This window comes from Nymphalis io, chromosome 10 (assembly GCF_905147045.1).
Source record: "Nymphalis io chromosome 10, ilAglIoxx1.1, whole genome shotgun sequence".
NCBI lineage: Eukaryota > Metazoa > Arthropoda > Insecta > Lepidoptera > Nymphalidae > Nymphalis > Nymphalis io.
The window spans coordinates 1,261,943-1,287,118 of NC_065897.1; the positions used below are offsets into that span (position 1 = coordinate 1,261,943).

At 30.9% G+C, this 25,176-nt stretch overlaps 1 protein-coding gene across 1 annotated transcript in view; it reads right to left on the reverse strand.

The window, feature by feature from the left end:
* Positions 1-25,176, reverse strand: part of LOC126771194 (CUGBP Elav-like family member 4) — a 544,666-nt gene that overhangs the window by 33,763 nt on the left and 485,727 nt on the right. Inside the window, exon 4 of the mRNA XM_050490949.1 lies at positions 2,565-2,613. Within this exon, the coding sequence (XP_050346906.1) occupies positions 2,565-2,613 (49 nt within the window). The remainder of the gene's footprint in view (positions 1-2,564; positions 2,614-25,176) is intronic.

Sequence of the window (25,176 nt, forward strand, 5' to 3'; positions counted from 1 at the left end):
TTATTGCTGTTTGGCGGTAGAATATTTAAAGAATGGGTGGTACCACACCAGTTCGCACAAAACCCTACCACCACATATAAAATAAACATCAAACCTACGTCAACTTTTATTATATTAATAAAATATATTAAATAACAATGCTTAGGTGTGGCGTAATGAATGTTACGCGATACAGTATCGCCCAAAATATGGTAACCGCGATAATTTTACTAGATGAGGTGTCGAAATAATTGCTACAGTCACGCGATTAGCTTCGTTCGTAAACATAACTCCAGTTTTATGAATCTTGTAAAATACCTGTTGCTTAATAAAATACTACGAGTAAGTGTGAATAATTTTGATTACTCACATTGAAATTTGTTCGGAAATTATCTTAGCTTTTTACATATGAAATAAATATAAGAATAACTTATATTAAACTAAAGTAACAGGCTGTAATATTTTTTATTATTTTACGGTTTGTTATCTTTATAAATAATTTATAACAGAGGAATTCTGAAATAACCAATGAGAAATTTGTTAAATGTAATAGAGTTAAATAATAACTCGAATTTGTAGAATTATAAAGACGTTAGATTTAAAATTTGTTAGCTATTCTATTTTTCCTTCAACAGTAGCAATCTTAGTTAGAAAGGGTTTTTGGAAATTCAATTGGAAACAAGGCCGAGTGAGGGTGGCGAAGTTCAAATGAATAATCAATAAAATACGTGAAAGAAGCTGGAGACAATCGCCTATATAGCCTTCTGGAATTTAATTGTTATATTATTTTAAATTACAAAAAAAAAACTTAAATCTTTACTTTTTTAATTTTGACAAAATTTATATAGGAAATGCATAAATTTAATTTTATTTGAACTGTAATTAAAAGGGTTCTTCTCGGTAGAATATACATCACAAACGTAGTAGCTTTACATTTGATTCAAAAGGGTATAACAACAAAGATTACTATGTAACTGACTGCCATGCGTTTCAATGTTAATATTTATTTGTAAACTTTTATTCGATATGACTCACGCTTAAATGTTCTCCGTGCTTAAATACATACAATACCAATTGATATGGGAATCGTTTGAACGGTATAGAAGTTATTGCGCTGCAGCGCCATCTAGTGGCGAGGTTTTTATTTTTAATTTATTAATCATGATTGGAAAATCACAGTGACGTCGTAAGAAATATTAACTATTTTTTTATATCAATGCACTACCTTGTACCTGCAAACCGAAACATAACAATTATAAGTATTTGGCGGTAGAATTTGTGATGAGTGGATGGTACTTATCTAGAAAAGCTTGTAAAATGTCCTACCACAAAGTTAGCCAAAGGGGGTACTATGAAAACTATGTCCAACTATGGTAACTTTCTTACTCTTGATCAGTCAAATTTCGAAGTCTATTAATCTCAAACATATATACATATCAACATATATTTATGTGTGCAGATTACAATTTAAATCATTACATAACGTGTAGTGCCACACGATTTTAATATGTTTAAATAAAATCGATATTAGCCGTAATTTCAAAAGCTCCGTCCCCTCACTGAGATGTTCCATGGTTAAGTTTCAATAATTTCCTTAGGGGTTAACTTTGGGATCCATTTGATGATGGTCACGAATTATTAACTTATATAGAAACTAGGGTGGGCTTGAGATAGAAATAGTTGTGTTTTAAAAATAATATATATTTTTAAATATTAATAATAATATCATTAATCATTTTATCATTATTATTTTTTTAGGTTGACATTGGTTAGTTCTTTATTCAGATTTGATGGTCGATTTCAAATCGATTAATCTTTTTATATTTCAGTGTTTAAAAATTTAAAACTTTTTGTTTTCGTCATTATGATTATAATATCACAAATAATAATTTAATATTTTTTAGTTGTCTTTAAAAAATAAGCAAATCTTTTATGATTAATAAGTAGTGAAATTTAAAACTCTGTTTAATATTAATGTCGTCGAATCCAAACAATATATATAGAAAGTTCCAACCTTCGTCATTTGTCGACATTTTCAAAAATAACCCAGCGTAATATAATTTGATTTGTGAATTGGAAGCAATATCAATATTTAACCAGTCAACGGTCACGTTGGGCACTTGAGGCCCCAATAAATTGTTATGAAATTTTTACTTAAGTTACCAAAGATTTTCCGCTCAGGTCGAGTGGATTTGGCCCCTTTATTTCAAGAGGGTAGACGTGTTCTATTACTGAGGGGAACAATTGGTTAAGTTTTCGTATAAAATGTAACTAAAAAAACACGTTAAGTAAACATCAGTAACGAAATAATCATATCATATGAGTTATTTTAAATTAAATAATTTAATTATGAGAGTGTACGTATGAAGATTACATTAATTGTGTTACATAAATATTATAATTAATTATTAAATAAATTAGTTTTTGCAGATGTGTGAGTTGTATGAAGCAGTCAGGATATCGTGTATATGAAACATAGAACAATAATAAAATGTTTTTTTTAGTATTATAAAATATTACTGTCAATTAAAATGCTTATTCAATATAATTTATATATTTAATGTAAATATAAAGTAAATATTTACCTCCTCTATTTTCACTGTCCGCCGGTTTCACCTGTATTGCCCGGTTCATCTGTAAAGAAAAAAAATAACTGAGTATACAAATAAAAATCAACAACTTTAAATAACTATTTATTCCTATTTATCTTTAACACAGATTATATAAATAACCCATTGTGTATAATAAGTTTCCATCTTTCGAAAGAAGTGGAAATTCTACATATAAGAAGAGGACAATAATATTTTATTATATATAATCTTAGTTATAATATAACCTTATTTGTTTTTGAATAAAGCATTTAAATCTTGAGAAAATATTTAGCATATAATAAATAAAATTATAAAAGTTATTAATATAATTTATTATAATGTTATTATAGCGGTTATTTTGTAATTATTATAATAATTAATTAGTTTGTTTTTGGTTAAAAAATTACTATCAATGTCCGTTTTTAAGAAATTATTATTATATATTATTCCTATTATCACACCTAACACGAGCGGTACGTTTATTGGGACGACATTATAGCCCAACAAGTTTCGTACATATGACTTTGATATAGCTAGGCGGCTCGTAAACCATTGCGATAGACGGTTGTTGGTTGTCCTGAATTGGTTTCGAGTTGATTTTTTGTTTTTTACGAGTCTTATTAATATTTTGTTTAAAAAAAACCTTTAACTTTTCCTTAGATACGAATTACGTATCACATACGTAAGTATAAAGCCTTACGTAAGATATTAAGCATCTTCGAATATACTTGTTTTTTGTATGACTAAATGTAAAGACAATGTACGTTACAATAATGTATAGTGTTGTTTATTTTCCTTAATAAAGAGAGAAAATTGGGAAGACGTTAGCATTTTCTAGTGATTAATATGACCTTAAAATTGACCTTGTTTTTTTATTTGACAAACTTGTTGTATAATATATATATATATATATTGTAATGTAGACTCTATCAAGTGACTTGGTGTTTGTGGTCTGATTCGATGCTAGCCAGATGCCAGCGATTTTCTTGGCTCTAACAATAGACAGGTTGTGAATGACATGAGTTTTGAACGAAAATCAACATGGAGGAAGAAATACGAGTGGACGGAAAGAAAAAGTTTCAAATTTAATTGTTGTTTTTCTCGTGAGTACGTCTCAAGTTCTTCGATGCGAATGCGCGGCGCTGGATACGGGATGACAATGGATATAGGCGATAGATTATACAGATGACAAAAAAAACATCTATTCGGTGATTTGATTTTCAAACAGGTTATAATAATTTCGTTGGGTAATATATATACAATTTAGTCCTTTAAAATTAACTAGTTACTGAATAGGTAGTATTTAAATTTAATATTGTTAAATGACAATCCAAGGTGCTCATAAGAGTCTACTTGAATAGTATTTAATTTTGAATCAATTGTTGATTATTACAATATCAGATAAATTGCACGCTCCACTTCTAAGTGATTGAAGAATATATTTAGTGTGACCTAACTACAATTCAACGAAAACTTTGACTTTTTACTTTGACAATTTCTAGACTGAATAAAAAAAGACTTGGACTATTTAAATTTTAGATCTCACTTCAATAACAATGAGACGATCTAAACACTGAACTAAGTCAGGAAAGTAACACAATGGAGTAACTATGCGCTTCGTTTCGCTCCTGAATACCGATAACAGTTTATTTGCTAACAGTTAATGTATTCTAAAACACACTGCATTCTACCGAGTTCGCATAATTACCAACAACTCAACGTTGAAGTGAATGCTTTCAACTATTTTGTAACAATAATTTGAAGCTCAATAGTTCATGTTTTGATTAATTAATTGGAACTAGAAAAGGTGTATTTGATTTTGATATTACAATTCATTACCGTCAAATTGGTAAGAGAATTCAAGCTTGCTTATTTTTTGTTTATTTGCAAGTTGTCATAAGAAAAATAAGAAATATATTCTGTAAACATAGTGTGTATTTTGTATTCTTCACGAAGTTTTCCTTTATAACCGATTATGTAATTAATTAAAAATACTGATTACTCGTCACGATTTGAACCCGTAGTCTTCTGTTAAAATTCAAGTGTTCTATGTACTATGTCACTTCGAATTAATTATTCAATTGAAATGTAAGATATACTAATTTTGCAAAAACCATCGTCTCGTGTGTCATTTAGTTTACGAGACTCACGCGTATCTTTTCTTCGCGAAAATCTAAATTATCTTTCCTAAATTTATCTAGTATTTTTACATTTTTTATTTTATATTAGTAAAAATAGCAACGTACTCAGCGAAAACATCTGTCTGGCCGGATTTCTGTTGAATGCTCCCGAAAATTAACTATAACAATAATTCCACAGCAACGTTTGAATTTTTTTTTTTGTCTTCAATATATGTTACATAGATACAACGTTTGAACGGACTTATTTTTAAACATTGCTTAGAGACTGATTATCTTAATACTGATTTCTCCGTTTTTTCATCATTGATTAAGACCGTTAAATTTCAATGAATGATAAATTCGAAAATAGAACTACTTAAAAAACAAGGTATGAGACGTGTATAATAATCGTTTTGAACAGTTAATTTACTGATTATTCTATAAAGAAGATTTTATTAAAATATCTAAATATCGAAGCTCGAAGCGTTTTCTACCTGTTTGTTAAGTCAGAGTATGTAGCTAGAAGAATAAATATGTTGGAATTCATTCTTTTTCAAAGCATGTTTTTCTCATTTCTCCACTTTCCTATTTTCTTCTGGTTTTTGCACGTTTGCCTTTTGATTTACAAAATAGCTGTTCTTTTATTTTTAATAAACATACTCATCTCAATAATTTAAATATAGGAATCAGCTGTTCTTTTTAATTTTACATTTCTCAACAAGACAGACGTGAAAACGTAATAATATGTTTATTGGCGGAGAAAAGAATCTCCCTTTCTCAGCCAATAGACATTGGAAACTGTAAGTATACTATCACAACAAAATGTTAACTTAGATGTTGGTGTACCTCATGCCTGCGATTACACTGGCTCAATAATCATTCGAACCACAACAGCAATAAAGACAAAAGTAGTAAGTAGTAGTAATATAGTAAGTATTGCAATTATGAATAAAACGATGATAAAATTTCCGTAATCCGTAACAGCCTGTGAATGTCCCACTGCTGGGCTAAAGGCCTCCTCTCCTCTTTTTGAGGAGAAGGTTTGGAGCTTATTCCACCACGCTGCTCCGATGCGGGTTGGTAGAATTCACATGTGGCAGAATTTCAGTGAAATTAGACACATGCAGGTTTCCTCACGATGTTTTCCTTCACCGTAAAGCACGAGATGAATTATAATCACAAATTAAGCACATGAAAATTCAGTGGTGCTTGCCCGGGTTTGAACCCACGACCATCGGTTAAGATTCACGCGTTCTTACCACAGGGCCATCTCGGCATGCTTGATAAAATTTACTACAAGATAAACCAAACAAAACCAATTAACTTTCGTTTATATTTAAAAATTCTACTAGACTCGGATATGCACCATTTTTGTATCTAAGTATATTGCTAGAAGTTTTACGCTAAAATGTTTACTACTAGTGCTTTAAATGCTTATATTATACATTATCCATTTTCATTTATGATAAGTGCGTTTATAGACTATAATGGATATTAACATCATTCTTCTAACTTACTAGGTCAGCATGTGAGCCATACAGGAGTTAAAATGGGGTTGATGGGTTATACCGTAAACGTTACTATAATGAGCTGGATGCATATATATTTAGCTGCCTCGACAGTCTATGGACAAGTTTATACGGCTGCAAATCTCGAGGATTTTGGTTTAAAACCGGGGACTGTTTGGTTTTTCTGTCATTATTATTATTATTATTACAAGAGATGTTTACGTTATGCGTCCTAATGAATTTTCAGATAAATCTAACATAGATAATTTAATATGCCTATGTCTAGCATACTTTTTGAGATTTATTTTATTTATTTTAGATGAACGCTGCAATCTTACTCAACTATAATAAATATATAAGTTCCACCTCATACGCAGATAATATATGTATATCCAAAACGACTTATGAAATTCACTTCGTGGCGATTGTTTTGTCTTTTATGGATAAGTTTTTTTTATAGACCGCAATTAACTTTTTAAAGTTTTCGAAAAAAGCTAGTTTAATTTAAATGTTAACAAAAATGGATATTGCTGTTTATATGATAATATACTCAAAACCCATACACAATTTTTTGTAAAATATAAATACAAATAGCTCCGCATTTCCTTATGAGAAATATTTTTGAAACAAAATATTATATAACTGTTTATGGTACACTAAAAAAAAAGTTTTCATTTATTTTCAATTTTAATGAACATATTTATAAAAGTACATTGTTATTTTATAATATATTACAAATTCATTAAAATAAAGATATTGCTATTTCATGTGCGAGGTGAAAAAAAGATAGCGAGTCAAAGGCCTTTCAAATAAAACTCATTAAAATATTCAAAATAACCACCAATAATAGTAAAGCTTTAATTTAAAGCAGTTTACACTTATTAGGTACTACCTATTTCATTCTTTGCAGTTAGGATGAAAAGAGATGACCTATATTTAGCTGTGGGCGTGTCCGCCTCGCTGTAGGTATATATGATATACAGATGAAATATGATACATACATTGAAATATGGCGGCCTATATTTTTGCAACTGCATTTTATTGCTTGTAATACTAAAAAAAAAAAAAAACTATGTTAATATTGTAAATGATTGCTGCATTACTTTTATCTATAATTTTCTATTCATGCTTATGACAAATACTCATAATGGTAATGAAGGTATTTATTCTCTCCGTACCTGATCCTTGATCCTGGGATTCGAAGTCAGGACCTTATGGTCTACAACAATAAACGCTTTAAACTCTAATAGTAATATATATACAAGTCAAAGTTATTACGGTTATTATCGAAAAAGTCGAAAACCATTAGAGCTTAATGAATGAATGAATGAATGATACTAAGTTCAATCATTTTAATTCGTAAACTAATGTAGTTAGTCAATAAAGATGTTATCCGCGCTTTTACACCGCAATATCTACATTGCTTTGAACTGTGGTGGCGTCATGTTTACATATAAAAAGTCTCACGCCATTCTGACATTTAATGTCATTGACTTAAAGGCGACTGTTAGATGCTTAATTTATTTCATTACGTTAGAAGCTGTTGGTATAGCGATCGTAAAAGTCATAAAGGTATGTGAATATAGTATTACATATTTTATTACTTATGACATACGATATATTTCCATTTGTACATATTAATGTTGATTTAATAACTAGTTGTTGGTTCTTCAAAAATAAATTATATTAATAATAATTGTATTAAAAAAATATATTTATTTTATGATAGAATGATACGAGTAATAAAAAAGCTTTTTAATGAAAAACTAAGTCCGGGAAAAAGGACTTGATATATTTAGAGTTCCAATAACACTGTTTTTATTTTATTATAAAGTATGCTACATATTTTGTGTTTGTGTGTGCATATGTATTATGTATGTATTGTAAATGACATTTAAAAATATTTTTCTATAAAAAATAATTGTTATCTAATTATACCTTAGTTACAAATAAGTTTATTTAGATACTGTATTTAGAAGACACACACACATAGTCAAATAATGTATCGAAACTAAGTAGGTGTTTGTATAATGAAATTGTTTATTTAGTAACATACTCATGATATTAAAGGAATTATGTTACATTTTTTAACTGGGAACATTATTATTAGCCCAGTTTTTAATACATCGATTCAATTTTTACTACAGACTCAAAATTATTGAAGTGTCATAGTAGTAATATGATAGCGATGTTATATATCATATATATAACATCATATCGCTATACATACACACACACATATATATATATATATATATATATATATATATATATATATATATATATATATATATGTATGTGGTTTTTAAAAAAAAGGTCTATGATAAGAATACATTGTTCAGACACAAAACGATATTTAAAAGACCTTTCTATGGAACTATTCCACACTAGTGACTTACGAGCTCACGTTTACCTTACTCTAACAACTGTTTTTGGACAGACTTAGGCAGTTGCCTAGTTTGATATTGTGCTTAGTATATACGTAGCAACTCAGAGGTTATAACACCAGTATTCTGGAAACAATGCTACAACTCAATCATATCAATTGTACAATTCTGTATAATAATAATAATATCCTGGGACATTTTTCACACACGGCCATCTGATCCCAAATTAAGCTTGTACAAAGCTTGTGCTATGGAAACCAGACAACTGATATACTACATATACTACTTTTCTTTTGTAAATACATACTTATATAGATAATTACACCCAGACTCAGGACAAATAGACATGTTCATGCACACAAATGTCTGTCCTGGGTGGGAATCGAACCCACAACCTTCGGCGTGAAAGGCAAGTGTTCTACCAACCACGCCAACCGGCTCGTCAATATAGACTGTAACTGTATAGAGTTTATCATATTTTTGTAATTTTTAGCAGTTTCTAACATCATCATTGTTGCTGATATTAATAAGCTTCAGTTTAACCGCCATGATGGGTAATTAACATAAGGGTGTATTATCTTGATATTGTGTTTAGCTAAGTTCGTACGCGTGTAAATTTAAGTTGTTATCGATACATGAGAGATGTTAAGCAATTATGATATAAATTTTCAAGAGTATCTCATAAACTTGTATTGTCATCGAATCGAAACTAATGGATCGAAGTTTTCAATTAGGGAATGAATTTCTACATAGTGATATTATCAATGTTGTATTAATTCCTAAACAAGTATCCAATATGATATATAAACTTATTTAAAGCTGACAAGTATCGTAACGTCATTAATAGGTGTACTTATATCTAATTTAATTTAATCTGATGTTAATTCTAAATTACTTTAATCCCAAACAAAATATACTCGTAAGTTCGTTTCAATTTCGTGGTTTATTTCTGTCTAGCAAAGGTTTGTAGCGCTTTTTTCGCTAAATTGATTTTTACGGTTTTGAAGAAATACCTTAGAAACGTAAGCAATCAAAAAGGTAGATCAAACGATCTAGAAACCTTTTCTAAAAATAAAGTTATCTCTAATGTTTGTCTGGAGAAAATTATCAACGTTTTTTCATCAAAGTAATTATATTAAAACAAGTGAAAAAACTTACAATAATTAATCAATTGAAAATACATAAATTTTGATACTGTTATTTATAAATGTTGTTTAGCGGGTCAATGATCAAATCACTAATGATAGAAAGAGGGAAATCAATATTTAACCAAGCAGCTGCAAAAAAACCTGTTCTAAATTTAGTCTTAACGATTTAAATTAAAAATAGAATTTTGTATACTTTATTTTTCAAAGCATATTAAAAATATCGCTCGACTATTGAAAAAAAATAGCTTGATATAGAATAAAATGTAGAAACGTAAAACAACACGTCTATCTTCAGCTGTCAGATTGAATAAACCATTCGGAATCGCAGCGACGTTTGATGCGGTGACATTGACAATTGTCATTGTGTCATCGTTGCTAGGAAACCAGGTCGCCAACATGTCAAAATGAGTAATGTTATTTGGCTGTTCTTTATTTAATTGACCACTTATTTATCGGTTTCCGCTTGTTATTTATAGTCTGTGTCAATAAAATATTATTTTATAAAACTGTTAACGACGCTTATTTATTGATGAACTTAATACCATTTTTATGTTTTCTTGGACATTTGACAAGAAAAATTTCACTATTTCATTTGATTCTAACTTTGGTTTTATATGGAAGACACCGATATTTAAATTTAAAAAATTGACACAAATGATATTATTATAATTTTTGATCGGACCAATTTCAAAGCGTGTAAAAACGTGCTGAAAACAAAGAAGAAACGAAATGTTAGTATAAGCATATACGAATGTGCAAGCAAAGAGAAATGATAACAAAAAAAAAATGTAGAAGGAGAGTAAAACAACATTGTTCCTAAAAATATGAATATTATTAAAAATAATAAATTCCCTTGTCTATTCTTAAGGTCCGTGTTGACCTACAAAACTTTTTCAACTTTCCCTGTAGGGAATTAGCGGAGGGTAATGGAGCACCAAGATTTTACTGGAACTTTTATATAGAAAATCATTTGGAAAGCACACTCCAGTGTATTGATTTTTGGAAAAGTCAAGTGTTGTTGGTGTAAGCAATTAATTTAGATTTAGTAGTTATGACACTGCGATTATGAAAAATAAATCGTAAAAAAGTATCGTAAGACAGTAAAAATTCGAATCTTAAAAAATCGTTGCTTGAATTTATTTTTGATAATGCATATATATATTTGTATCTAGTTTTTTTGAGGTTCTCATATAATTCGTTTTACGATTTATGTTAATTAAAAAACGGTACGTAACCGATACTCATATGTTCATTCTAAATATGAAATTATAAATACCTTGGATAATATTAAATGATATAAAATAATTTTAAGCAAAAGGTACAAGGTACCTTTTCAAAATTGTCTGGGCTTGTAAGTATTCAAAATGTCCAAAGTCAAACAGGCAAAATTAGCACATAATATTAAATTAATAAAGTTTAAAAGCCGATGCGGTTCCACGGGAGAAATTTCAAAAACAAATTATTAGCTTTTGTTGGAAAGTAAAACCGATCATAAATTACAATTCAGTGGCCAATCCTGAACCAAAACAAAATTTATTAAGTAATTGGATATAATAATAATCGAGTAGCGGTCAAAGGGTGGTTTAGATACTGCAAAAATTTAATACCCAAGGAATTTGTCGTCACAAACTTCGTTAAATTCCATTTGAGGAACTGTGTGGGTCTGATAGTAATAAATGTAGGTGAATTATATATTCTGTTTTAGTTATGAATTTGTATAGAACTAGCAGCGGGTTTAAACGGCTTCGCGTAATTGTTCATTCGAACATCAACTACAAATTCTATTTCAATAAACTCATGTATGTTGTATCTAAAAAATAATAATTATTTGTATAAAATGTATCAATAATACGATAATTACTCCTTAGTAAAAAATGGGATTATTCGAGAAATTACTTAGTAAACACTTATTATTTCAATATTATATAAGTATATTATTATATTACGTTTACTTAAAAGTAATAAAAGAAGAAAAACATATCTTTACATATAAGAATATAGCGAAATGTGTGTTTCAAAGTCAATAATTTATGTATTTTCTGTATACGAAATTACGAGTAAGGATTTATCCGTCGCATATGGCAAAAATAACTAGTATACTTCTAGGATTTGGGACCAAGCTTATGAACCTTCAAAATCACAATACGATACACAGTTCGTTGACCTATTGAAATTTACATTTAAATTAAAGTATGTTTTTTTAAAGTTTATATAGAAAATTTACTATCATCAATTTTAATTTTCGATTCAGGACTATAATTGATTATTACCAAATAAAAGTTACTAACCAGTAAAATACTTTTAATGCTTAGAATATAAATAAAATTGCGTTAAAGTAAATATAATTAGAAGACAAAGAAACGTAACAAATGAAAAACTTTAAACTCGAAAAGTCACACCCTTTTGCGATAAAACAGAAAACAATCCTTCAAAACTTTCTAAGTCGCGGAACCCTCAAATTAGGAAAACCTACCTAACTCACTCGAGCGGTGCCGAGAAAAAGTTAGTGTGACTCCATCATCACCACACACTAACCCCAAAACTTATAAAAAATGAAGTTTTCCCACTAACTCTCCGAAGTAATGGGGCGTGGAAGGTATATTCTTCCAGAACTTTCAACCCAACCGGTCTGGTTAGGGCATGATAAAAGTTTTTATGTAGTGCTTACGACTGACCCAACAGTTTAGGAATCCATAACGCATTACGATATCTTGTATAGCCTATTTGGGAACAAGCGAAGTGGGTTCGGTTGTGCTAAGTTATGAAATAGCTGTGTAAGTACTTTTTGTTGTTCCCTTATTAATATATATGCTAGGATATATTGGAATTTTATACAAATAGTTGGCAAAACTCACAGCGTAAAAATTGAATGAGCATTTATATATATATTATATATATATATATATAATATATATATATATATATATATATATATATATATATATATATATATATATATATATATATATATATATATGTATATATGTTTGTTTCCGGTTTTAAGTACTACTCGCTCACATTTTATATAGAAGAAGACATGATAAGAATAATTTTACCAAAATATTAAGGAACGGTTTCTTGGACTATCCACGAATGTTTTAAATATTGAATATCGTTGAGTAAATCTTTTTCTTTCAAGAAAGAAAAAAGAAATATATTGGGCAGTTAATTGTTTAAAAAATAAAACATCAAAAGTATAAAATAAGTTGTTGTATTTGTATTCGATGATATTTGTATAATTTACAAAACAAAAAAAAGTTTTTATAAACTGTTAATAGAAATAATAATAAGAAACTTATAATAATTCCACTTTATGTGCGAACAGTTATTAAACTAATTTATATTCAACTTTATACTGTTTCGAATGTAAACAAAAAGCGCGTCACGCAAAACAAACAATAATCATGTGACAGTTCACTTTCGCGACTTTTTTAAGGACTTCACTTTTATGTATGTTTAGAATAACTGAACATAATAAATTATAAAATTTTCCACTGGTTTCTGAAAAAAAAAAGAAAAGAAAATAAAAACTTTTTTTATAAATATAATCAAAACACTTACATAACAATAAACTTTACTTACAATCACAGGCGGCGGATAGTCAATTTTCGCCGAACGAAATATATCTACGAGATGAACCATATGGACAGATAATTTAGTCCCAATTTAAATGAAACTGATAAAGCTATAACAACGGGAGGTAGACGCGGTCGTACGTAATACGGGGTGGAGCGATACGTGCTACTCGCGCGACGGTCGGACGTTGACTGAGAGGCGCGCGAAGGCACACGCACGCGGGAGAGGGGGTACGCACTCACGCAGCCGTGACAGCCAATCGCGTGCGTGAGTCGCGCGCACCCCCGCACCTCAGGCCCCGCCCCGCGTTCTCCGTCACCTCACAATCGATGCCCTATATTGCATTAATTATTTAGGAAACACGCAATGAGATAACACGAGGTGGCAGATAAGGGATCTACGAACTTTAAATAAATCATCAAGTTTTGGTTTTTTTTTAGTTCCGTCGAAAGTGAACGTGAAGCTTAATCGTGATAACACATTATTTACGATGTCCCATCGTTACGCATACCTGTGACAGTTTTTAGTATTTATTAGGAGTTATTGTCGTTACATTTTTAGTAAACATAGCTTACAATAAATTATATTATTTACAATTTGGGGTATAAAATATTAGACAACAATATTGTTGTAAGAAAGGATGTATAAGGAGGTTTTCTAATTAAGGCTCATTAATTCAGTAGCTCTACATGTTTCTCAATTTTTTTTTAAACCAAACTAAGTTACTAAATCAAGTTTATATTCGTAGAAAACATATTATTTTAATTATCTTAATCTTATATTTTACATACTTAAACAACAATAAGTTGAAAACTTAGTCTCTCAAAGCACGCTTCATACATACATATATTTCAATTAGTAACATTATAAATATGCGTGTCTCATAAAATAAACACTATTTTATACATTTAAATTCTTTAAGCACATAAGTCCAGATGGAGTCCCAGGTTCAAATTCGAGATCAAACCTAAAAGTTTTTCGGGTGTTCCATTGAGAAATTTTCCTAGCAAAGGAGTTTGAGAATTTGGCGGAATTAGACACACTCTCGTGCCTCTGAATACACTTCAAACCGTTGGTCCTGCGCCTAATCTCTCTCCGGTCGTGTCGGACTGTCAATCGGACTATGAGAGTTAAAGGATACGAGAGTACACCTGTGTGTGTGCACACTATAATAATTTAGTTGACCAGGCATTTAAATCGGTTGCCGTGGCCGGAAGTAGGTCAGGGGGACAGTAATATAATTGTTATTATTATTAGAGATATCGAGTCAAAAATATCATGTTAGGTACAATAAGAGTAAGAGCGTTGACAGCGGATTTACCTTACTTTTATATCATGAAATAATAATGATTGTACGTACATACGTAGCTTAGATTTATAATTACTAAAAACAGTACACACACGAATTTGTATGTAAACAATGGTATGTAGATTTATATACAATACGCTGTCAATATGACTTTTTTTTTCTAAGTTTGTCAGCTGAGTAACCTTTACAGAATATATAAATTAAATTTCAAATAACATTATTCAATATTGTAGTATTCATGACACTACATGATTGATAGTTATTTAATAAAGTTAGTCAAATGTTAACTTATAGTTAAAATGGACAAACGGCTTAGAAAATAATTCATACAGACCTGACAAGCCCGTTTTGTTGTCAAATTTCTTAACCGTTTATAGTTTAGTATATTTGTTATATGTCACATAATTATGTATCAATTTTTGGCAAAATTTTAAAATAGCATTTAAGTGTCATTATTAATAGGTATCATATTCATCATCAACTTTTTATCTTCGAAAGAAATCTAGTACCAAAGAAGAAACCGGTTATGTATTACATCACTTTCAGTATGTATTAATTTATACATATAAGATACTTACTCAATTCCTGTCTTTATTATAACGGTACGGTAAATGTCCCACTGCTGGGCCTAAGACCTTCTCTCCCTTTTTGAGGAGGTTTGGAGGTTATTCCACCACGCTGCTCCAATGCGGTTTGGTGGAATACACATGTGCCAGAATTTCAGTGAAATTAGACACGCGGCAGGCTTCCTCGAGATGTTTTCTTTCACCGAAAAGCACGAGAGATTAAAATCACAAATTAAGCACATGAAAATTCAGTGGTGCTTGCCCGGGTTTGAACCCACGATCATCGTTTAGCATTCACGCGTTCTTACCACTGGGCCACCTCATATTCATACCAATATGCTATTTATACAGGAACTCGACAGCAAATGCCTGCAGTCGTAGCATGTACGTCTTAATGTCTAAGCATGCATCAAGATTCATCTCGCCCTCCGTCACCTGCTGCAATACGGGTTGAGAATAACAAATGAATTTAGACATTGGACATATGTAAATACTATGTAATTACAAGTTATATAGTAGAATGTTAGCCGTAAATTCGTACTACATAATATTCGATACAAATTATTTTGATAAATTTAATATGTGCTGTTTAGATTTTGTGTATAGTATTAAATATATATTATTTTTAGTGTTCGTGTTATTTTCATTTCTCGTAACCATAATTATTTTAGTAGAGTATGTTATTATGTTTACGTTTTTTTGTAATGAAATAGTTTTAATGGAAGACTGGAAGGTTCAGGGGTAGTGCTCCCGCTTTTTAACAGAATATTCCTGCATTAAGCTTGTTACATATTGTCAAGTTAATAAATATGCTATTTTTATTTGTTTTTTATTGAACTTTAAACTTAATTTATCTTCTAAGCTTATAAGTCAAAAATGTATTGTTGTTATTTATGGTGGAACCTGCTCCAAGCTATTTCATTCGAATTAAAAGATGGATCTGTCAAGCATAATGACATAATAAGGCTATGTAAAGTAAAAGCCTGCTAATGTCCTGGTCGCTGGTCAGTGGCCTCCACTCCTTTTGAGGACAAGGTTTCCACCACACTGCTCCAATGCTTTCAGTATATATCCCCCGAAACTTTTTCAGTATATTTCTTTATAAAACTGTTGGTTTTTTTATAAAACAGATTAAAGAGCAATTATTTCATATTAAAATAAATCTGAATAAATCTGAATTACATTGTCAATTGCTATATAACGCCTGCCTTTATTCTACTGGCTAACTCGCTATATTCTATTCTAGAACAACTTTAAGCGTTATTAACTGAAGGTAGATAAAGTGGAGAGTGGCTCCCTAGCATATCGGACCTAATTTTTTTCAATTCTAGGAATTAAATCAAAATATGCTATGATCTCTTCTTTTGTACGTATTTTTATAAAATAAATAACCGAAGACAAATATCCTGGGACATTATTCACACACGGTCATCTGATCCCAAACTAAGCAGAGTTTTTACTATGGAAACCAGACAACTGATATACTACATATACTACTTTTATTTTGTAAATACATACTTATATAGATAATTACACCCAGACTCAGGACAAACAGACATGTTCATGTACACAAATGTCAGTCCTGGGTGAGAATCGTCCCCACGAACCCACAAACTTCGGCGTGAAAGGCAAGTATCTACCAACCACGCCAACGGGCTCGTCGATATCGATCGATCGAAAATAGCATGAATGTAACGTTTTTATGCTATGGTTCGGGTATCTCTATGGCAAGGTTAAATAAGCATTTTATAGTCAAAGGTGCGCCGCAACCTTAGCCTGCATCACCAATTATTATTAGGATACAATCCTCAGGCGTAAAACTATTATTAAAAAAAACTAAAAGATTTAGTGGTCAGTGTAATTGGCTTCTGCTTTGGTAGTGGCATGTTCAATTCTCGCTTGTAACAAACATTTGTATATGGTCTCGTATCTTAGATGTATAAGTAAGTCAATGTTTCCAAGTATTAGTCATGGTTTTAACTATGAATTTATACGCAATATGAAATATTTGAGCAATCTAATCCAATATTTTATGTTCACACAGCTTTCAATAAATTTAACGTCAAACATTTGTCTATGGATTTTTGTTAAGCATATTCGTGCAACGATTTCAACTTGTTGAACTCGATTTGTCATACAGCGGATATGGAGGAAATAGAACATACTGGCAGTCTGTGGTCTAAATAAGTTATGGTGCAAAATAAAGAAGAGACCAGAGGCGGAACTACGTATACTGAATATTTGTGTTTAAAAATGTAACGGATTTAATTATTTAGATACAATATTATTTGTAATCATCATCATCATTCGTTTTCTTCGGGTGAGTGTGTGAGTGATTGGGTTGGTATCAACTGTCCTTGAGAACACTTTCGACGGGGCTCCTGAGGTATTTCTTTCTATATTTAAAAATAATAATTTTATAATCCTTAGGATGGGTACGACAGCCATAGTCCTTATCCTATATGGGTAAGGTTTAACTGAAAAAAGTGTGTGTAAATACGTGCACCACTGATTAATAAAGATCAACCACAAATTAGCTTTTACCCGTTACAATGAGCTACAAGATATGACGTCAAAAATGGAATATAAACGTTGGGCAGCTTGTTACCAATCAATTTAAATGTGAAGCTGTAATAGCTTGTCAAAATGTTTTACTTTATTTCCTCGAAAATTTAATAATCGAGCATAAATTTATCATTTGTAATTTACTATGTGTATATTATTATATGTTGACTTGTTGAGATGTAACATATTTATATCTAGTAGCTTCCAGTATTATAATTTAAAATCAATCTGTATGGATAGATATAAAGTATAGACTTTAAAAAAACATTTAAAACTATATTCCGTCAGTGGTGTCGCTCACTTTTAAAGAGGAGGGGGGGGGGTGTGTTAGTTAGGGTACCTGTCCTTTCCTATACCCCTGACGATGTGTATGCAAAAATTCATAATGTTCGGTTAAGTAGTTAAGACGCGAAAGCGAAACAAACAAACACACTCAGAAACACATTTTTAATATTTGTAACGATAAAACTCCTTTTTGGCGCTTTTGAGTGAAAGTAAAAGTAAAGTAACAGCCTGTAAATGTCCCACTGCTGGGCTAAGGCCTCCTCTCCCTATTTGAGGAGAAGGTTTGGAGCTTATTCCACCACGCTGCTCCAATGCGGGTTGGTAGAATACACATGTGGCAGAATTTCGATGAAATTAGACACATGCAGGTTTCCTCACGATGTTTTCCTTCACCGAAAAGCACGAGATGAATTATAAACAGAAATTAAGCACATGAAAATTCAGAGGTGCTTGCCCGGGTTCGAACCCACGTTCATCCGTTAAGATTCACGCGTTCGTACCACTGGGCCATCTCGACTTATTATGTAAAAACTGTGTGAAACGCTTTGATGTTAAACGTTTTACTTTTGTAACTTGTACCGCGTTACACTTGTTTATATTTTGTATTATTACATTTATCTAAATAGTAAATATACTGACTCTTAGATGTTTTGCGTCGTTTTATCTCAAGTGTATCTTTTAACCTTAATTGCGATGTTGTACGCGTTGAAAGTAGACCGAAGGTTTGTTCTAATGACCTATTTCCAGGTTCCTTTAAACGACAAACTAATTATCACATACAGTTGTAGCAGTATTTGTGTTAAGATTTAATTGATAATTGTGAAAGTGCAGTGGGAACAAAATATAATTCCTTTTTTAACATTTCTTATAATTAGGACGTATTTATTATTTCAGTTGCTGGTAAAATTTTGATTAATATGAGTCGATAATTGACTTTATGTCAAATCAACAATCATATTGTTTAAGCCATATTATTCCAATAACCATATTATTTTTATTCTCATATTATTATAACTTTATACCATTAAAAATAGTGATCGATGTAATTGAGCCGTTAATTTTTTTGCCTTATTTTTTTCATTTGTTCATCGACTCATATATAACTAATAATCCCTCTGCATCTTATACGGCATAACAAGACGAAAAGGAAATTCTTTAAAAATATATTTAATTGATTTAAGATATAATATATTCGTCTCAAGGTATATACGTTATCAGTAGTTCCACTGATGGTTACGAGTATATTAGGAGATATATTAATAATAACTCTATATAAAATAGTTTATTATTATTTGTACGAATAAATTACCATCAAATTTACCACCTAAATAAACAAATTACAGTAATATACTTATTGAAGATCAGAAACAATTATTCTTTCAATACCAACCTCTTACATACAATCTTATGAGCTTGAAGCATATAATAATATATTATATGTATATATCCACAAAATACGTTTCAAATGTAATGAAAACAGTCAGATATATTGTTAATTTACTTCATAATAAGATCTCAAACTTTGATACAAGTTACAACTTTTACTATTAGACGTTGAAGGTGGGACAAACAAACAGAAATATCACTGTCAGGAGCGGGCGGGAATTGGATGCATTCCAATGGGGACGTACCGAGATGGAGAAGGCAGGTGCAATCCATACAAATCTATGGAACTATAGCTATTTATCTAGATTATATATAAGATACTGTTTAGTATATAAAATAACAGACTTCCATTATTAAGATAAAATATTCGTATTAATAGTTATAAGTAGAGTTCCTAATACAAGTCTCGTGTAATATTTTTCGTTACGTCTTGTCGAGACGATAATTCATAGCTATGCTAGGACACTTGTCTTGTCTTGTCTATATACTAATACTGTTTAACATTCTCATACTTTAAGCGATTAGATTTAGATTTAAGCGATTATTATAATATTATAAATGACAGAAATACGGCTAAACTACTAAGCCTATTTGGTTAAAACTTAGTATAACGCTTAAACCTCAGGGGTCCTTCCTTGATGTTTAAGGGGGTACAGGGTACTTTTTATAGCTGTAAAACCCTACCTACCTTAACACGCGAGCGAAGCCGCGGGCGAAAACTGGTATATTATAAAAACAGCATTGCATTAATTTCCATTATTATAAATATATTAAATTGTTTGTTATGCTTTCACGTTTTAACTACTCAACCGATAAGAATGAAATTTTGCATACACTTCGTTAGCGATACAGAAAACCCCCCTCCCCCCTATCCCTTAACATACAGGCGAAGCCGTGGGCGGAAACTAGTTTTTATAGTATCGTATAAGTTTTTTTGAGAATTTTTTCTCATGTCTACTTATTAATATCGAGCTGGAGAGAATCTTCTGCGGAGATCACGATACATACTCCGTTATAGATATTTTCAAGCAAAAAAATTCCCTGTAATACAAATCATTATACGGCCTTTTTAATTATAACGATATCAAATACTCTATAGGCTTTCTGCGATACCCTTATAAAGCGGAGTGTTTAATACGAACTCAACGTGTCTTGTATGTCTACGAACAGAGCATGATATAAGATTATATAGGTATAATTTTATTATTATATTAAGGGATTTAATCTTTGATGAAATTATTAAAGCGATTTGTAATTTTAAAAAGAACTTTTTTCCAAAACAAATACACAATGTTCAGTTTGACGCGTGAATATGTATATGTCAATTAATTTCTTAATTTACCTATGAATAAACCTTACTATAAATAAGCATTTTCTTTAAGAAAACTTGTTAGATAGACAGATAAGACAGACTTTATAAAATACTATTCATTATAAAGGTTAAATAGACGTAAAAAGAACAACACATCAAACGGTTATATAAGCAGATCGATTTAAAGAACAGTTCTTCTATCTACACATACGCCTGTAATTATATTTCTTGGAAATGTTAAAATCGTCCCATTAAAAGTCATCAAGAAAATCGATAATGCAGTTTCTGATTAAATGGCATTCATACATATGTAGATACTTATATACTTAGCGGCTGTTGTTAAACATTGACATCTCTGTCTGTCATTATTTATTTCACATTGGAAAGAAAAAGGCACAGCATAGTTTAACTAAACATCAGCTAAGAAAATTTAATGCCTTAAGACCAATACAATCTGTCATTACTATTAGGATTCCAATCAAACCGTCAGTATGATGTATTTCGATACATCTACCTCGTATGAATAAACAAATGTCTTCAAACGATCAGGTTCCAGGATTACAAACGCTCTTATGACCATCGCTCACAATCCATCAATACAAATTCACATATCAGAAATGTGTATTGAGGTATTTTATCCTAATGGGTTGTGTATTGTACAATATTTTGTTGATAATTGATTTTAGAACGCAAAATTTTGCACAGTTATAGCAATGGTTTGAAGAATTAGAGTGCACATGGATTAAACGTCGCACACGGAGAAGCTGAAATAGAAGCTTTCGAGACAAGCTCAGCTTTCAGTCACGCGGAGGTCACGTGAAGGTAGTCACGCGGATTTTGACTTCGATCCTGATCCTTTGGATTTTGTATTGGCTACCCTACTTATAATATATATATATCTATTTCTGATAAATTTTAAGACCTAATTAATGTGAAGGTAAGATTATCCTATTAAGGTTGAAAGGATTTTTTTTCAAAGTAAACCACTTTTTATTTGTATTTTTACCTTAACATCTAGTACATCTTTAACTTTAATTAGAGGAGAAATTCAATTAACTTCGACCAATTCCCGACGTCCGTTTATACTACACATCGCTTGCTTCGTGTTATTGTCTATATAAGTATGTATTTACAAAACAAAAGTAGTATATGTAGAATATCACTTGTCTGGTTTCCATAGTACACGCTCTGCTTAGTTTGGGATCAGATGGCCGTGTTGTGAATAATATCCTAGGATATTTATTTATTTATTAGTAGATGTAAGTATTTTATGACAAAACAGACAATTATTGCTATTATGGGTAGGCAACCAAGATTTAAGTCATATTTTATATTATGTGATAATAGTGGTTACAATCCATTGGTCCTGATGGAAACATAAATATTACATTGCCAGATTAACCGATTATGTTCTATCGTGTGCCCTAATTGACTCACAATAACAACAAAAAAACACTTATTTAAAGGTAGCAAATGAAGTATTTACTCAGACCGACCTGGTCTGAACTCTATCTTCAATATATAACATAACTAAAATACCATAAATTTTACGGAACACAATTGTATCGTTCGATTTAAACTGAACGCCAGCAATGCGTCCCCAACGAGATATTTTATTCATTACTTGATCAAATGAAAAGGAATGTGATCGAGTTTCAAAATCTAAAGTTGTATTTAATTGATGGCCGTGAATTATTCAGATGATCGTGTTCGTTTGATTTATTTTATCTACATATATAGTGTTTGTTGGTTTATCTGCTTGAGATCAATATTATACATAACACAATACAAGTTATATATAGGACACTATTTGTCTGATGACCGTGGCAATTGGCAGGTTATGTATTTTGCATGTTATCAAGTTTGTCGCTAGATGGCACTGTAGTACATTAACTTCTACACCTATCACCAGATAAAACATTGGCAAATATACAAAGACAGGTCAAAGTGTGCTAAGTTTTTTTACAAAGGTCAATTGTGAAAAAAGGTGTAAAATTATTCGTACTACTATATGTATAATTTCTGTGAGTTAAATCGTCTTGTCCTTAAATTTCCTTATATATACAAATGTCTGTGATAGTGTATGTATTTATAACTTAAATGGATTAATTATTTCTTACAGTATACTTCCACGTGTATCTTTCATTCTGTTTGCCATATTGCATGAAGTTTACGATGATTACTACGCTCCTTATAGTCGTAGCGTGTTATGTACAATATAATGTTCTTCAATAAACAGAATATATATTATAAAAAGATTTATTTAAATGGAAGTGGTAGTCTCTTAGATGAACTCGTGCAAACAAAGAAATTCTCATTGTTTATAATATTAAAAACAACTAACTGTTCTGGGCGAGTTTAATTTTTGTTAGACGTTATTGCTTCGCATCTGGTTTCGTAGGTTACGGAGACCGGCAAATGGGCATCCTGATGATAAGTGGTCACCACCAGCGATACACATTGACTATGTAAGTAATATTAACTATGTGGTACATCGCTATGCACCACCAACCTTGGTGACTAAGATGTTATGTCCCTTGTGCCTGTAATAATTTTGTAACAGCTCACTCACGCTTTCAACCGGAGTATAATACTAAGTATTGCTGTTTGGCGGTAGAATATGTGATGTGTAGTAGCTACCGAGACGGGCTCACACAAAGCCCTACCACCAAGTGAAACGTAAACGTAAAATATTGTTTTCAAATGAAAGAAGTATGTCTTGAGATGAACGTGTTTAAATATATTCTCCAGCTTTATAATATTAGTATTAGTAACGATATAAAACAAAGATTCGAAATGTGAAACCGGCTCAGCATATAGTATTTATTGATAGCATATAACGGTCTTATAAATTTTAATAAAGTGAGTTAACGGTCTTAAAAAAAGTCGGAACAGACAAAAAATTATACACATTACTCAAGGCGAGGGCTTAATACCAGCGCTCCCTTTAATATCGGTGCAAGGAGATCCGTAACTTAGACGCCTAATTTAAGGATCACTAGATTCTTGGGTTTAACATTTTGATTGAGTATTTTATTTTTTATTACAGGTAATTTAAAATTCAGTCTTTGCAATTTTGTCTTGATGATGACAATCCACTTATTAAATTCATTGTGTTGAATTGTTCTGTTCGATTGTTGTGATGAGTGATTTTCATTTAATAAGCAATAATCTTATGGAAATAATATTGACACTAAGCATTTTGAATTGAATATTTTTCGGCATAGGTTTGGCGGACAAGTTTTATAAGTATTTTTTGGATATTTAGATTACTCTACGTAACAATACTAATATATGAGACGTTAATGTTGTATTTCATGATCTTAAAACGTAAATATCCTACATTTTACATTGACATTGAATAATATTTTATACATAGATGTCTAAATGGATAAAATATAAAATTTAGAAAGGGGATAATAGCTATCTTATGAAGTATTCGCCCATCGAGAAGATGTGATGAAAATTTTATTTCTATAGGAAAATATGGGAAACGTTGAATGGAAGTTGGAAAATAGAAAAATGTATACACGGATTTTTTAGAAAAAATGAACATTTAAATTAATGGAAAACGAAAAAGTCACGGTAAATCTGCTTATTTGTGCTCACAATCAGGAATCTTAATATTTGGAGAAGATATAAAAAACTGGTTTCTTTTATTTTATTTGTTTATTTTATTAGGCCAGCGTTTGACCGTTGCCTAGAAGAAACCTGCTTACTCTGGATTTAGGGATACCAACATTGTACCTATCAGGAAATATAGACTCAGGCACCACCCTCTTTGATAATCATTTAACTAAAAATATGGCTGCCCTGACAAAAGTAAAAACATAGCCAGTGCCAATCTCGCATACATACATGAATTTAAAAACCATACTTCTATTTTGGCGATCGTGCAAAAAGCTCATGAAGAGATAAAATTGTTGCAATAAGTTGTAGGCAACATAAGTGTATAAAAGAGGCACTTTTAATAGAGTAAGCGCCATAAAATAATATATCAGCCAATAAGTACAAGGCGATAACGTTTTGATAACCAAAGAGAACATGTCATTTCTACTCGTTAAATCCCCTCAATCGTAGCTTGTTAAAAGTTAGCCGAATAAAAAAAAGTTGTAGGTCTATATAGTATATAATAGATAAATAACTGCCTAGTTGATCTATTGGTTTGATGTAAGGCCGCAGATCCGGAGGACCTGGGTTCAATTCCCTGGTCGGGCCAATAAAAAGTAATTGGGTTTTTCTATCAGAAAATTTTCAGTAGCATCCGGAGTCTGGAAGTTGGAAGAGTGTACACTCCCGTGCCTCGGAAAGCACGTAAAGCCTTTGCACCCGTACTCTTTTCGTCATCTGTCCTGCACCTGTACTCTTTTCGTCGTGTCGGATTGCTGTCCCAATGGATTAAGAGAGTTAGAGAATACAGAGTGCACCTGTGTTTGCGCGCACA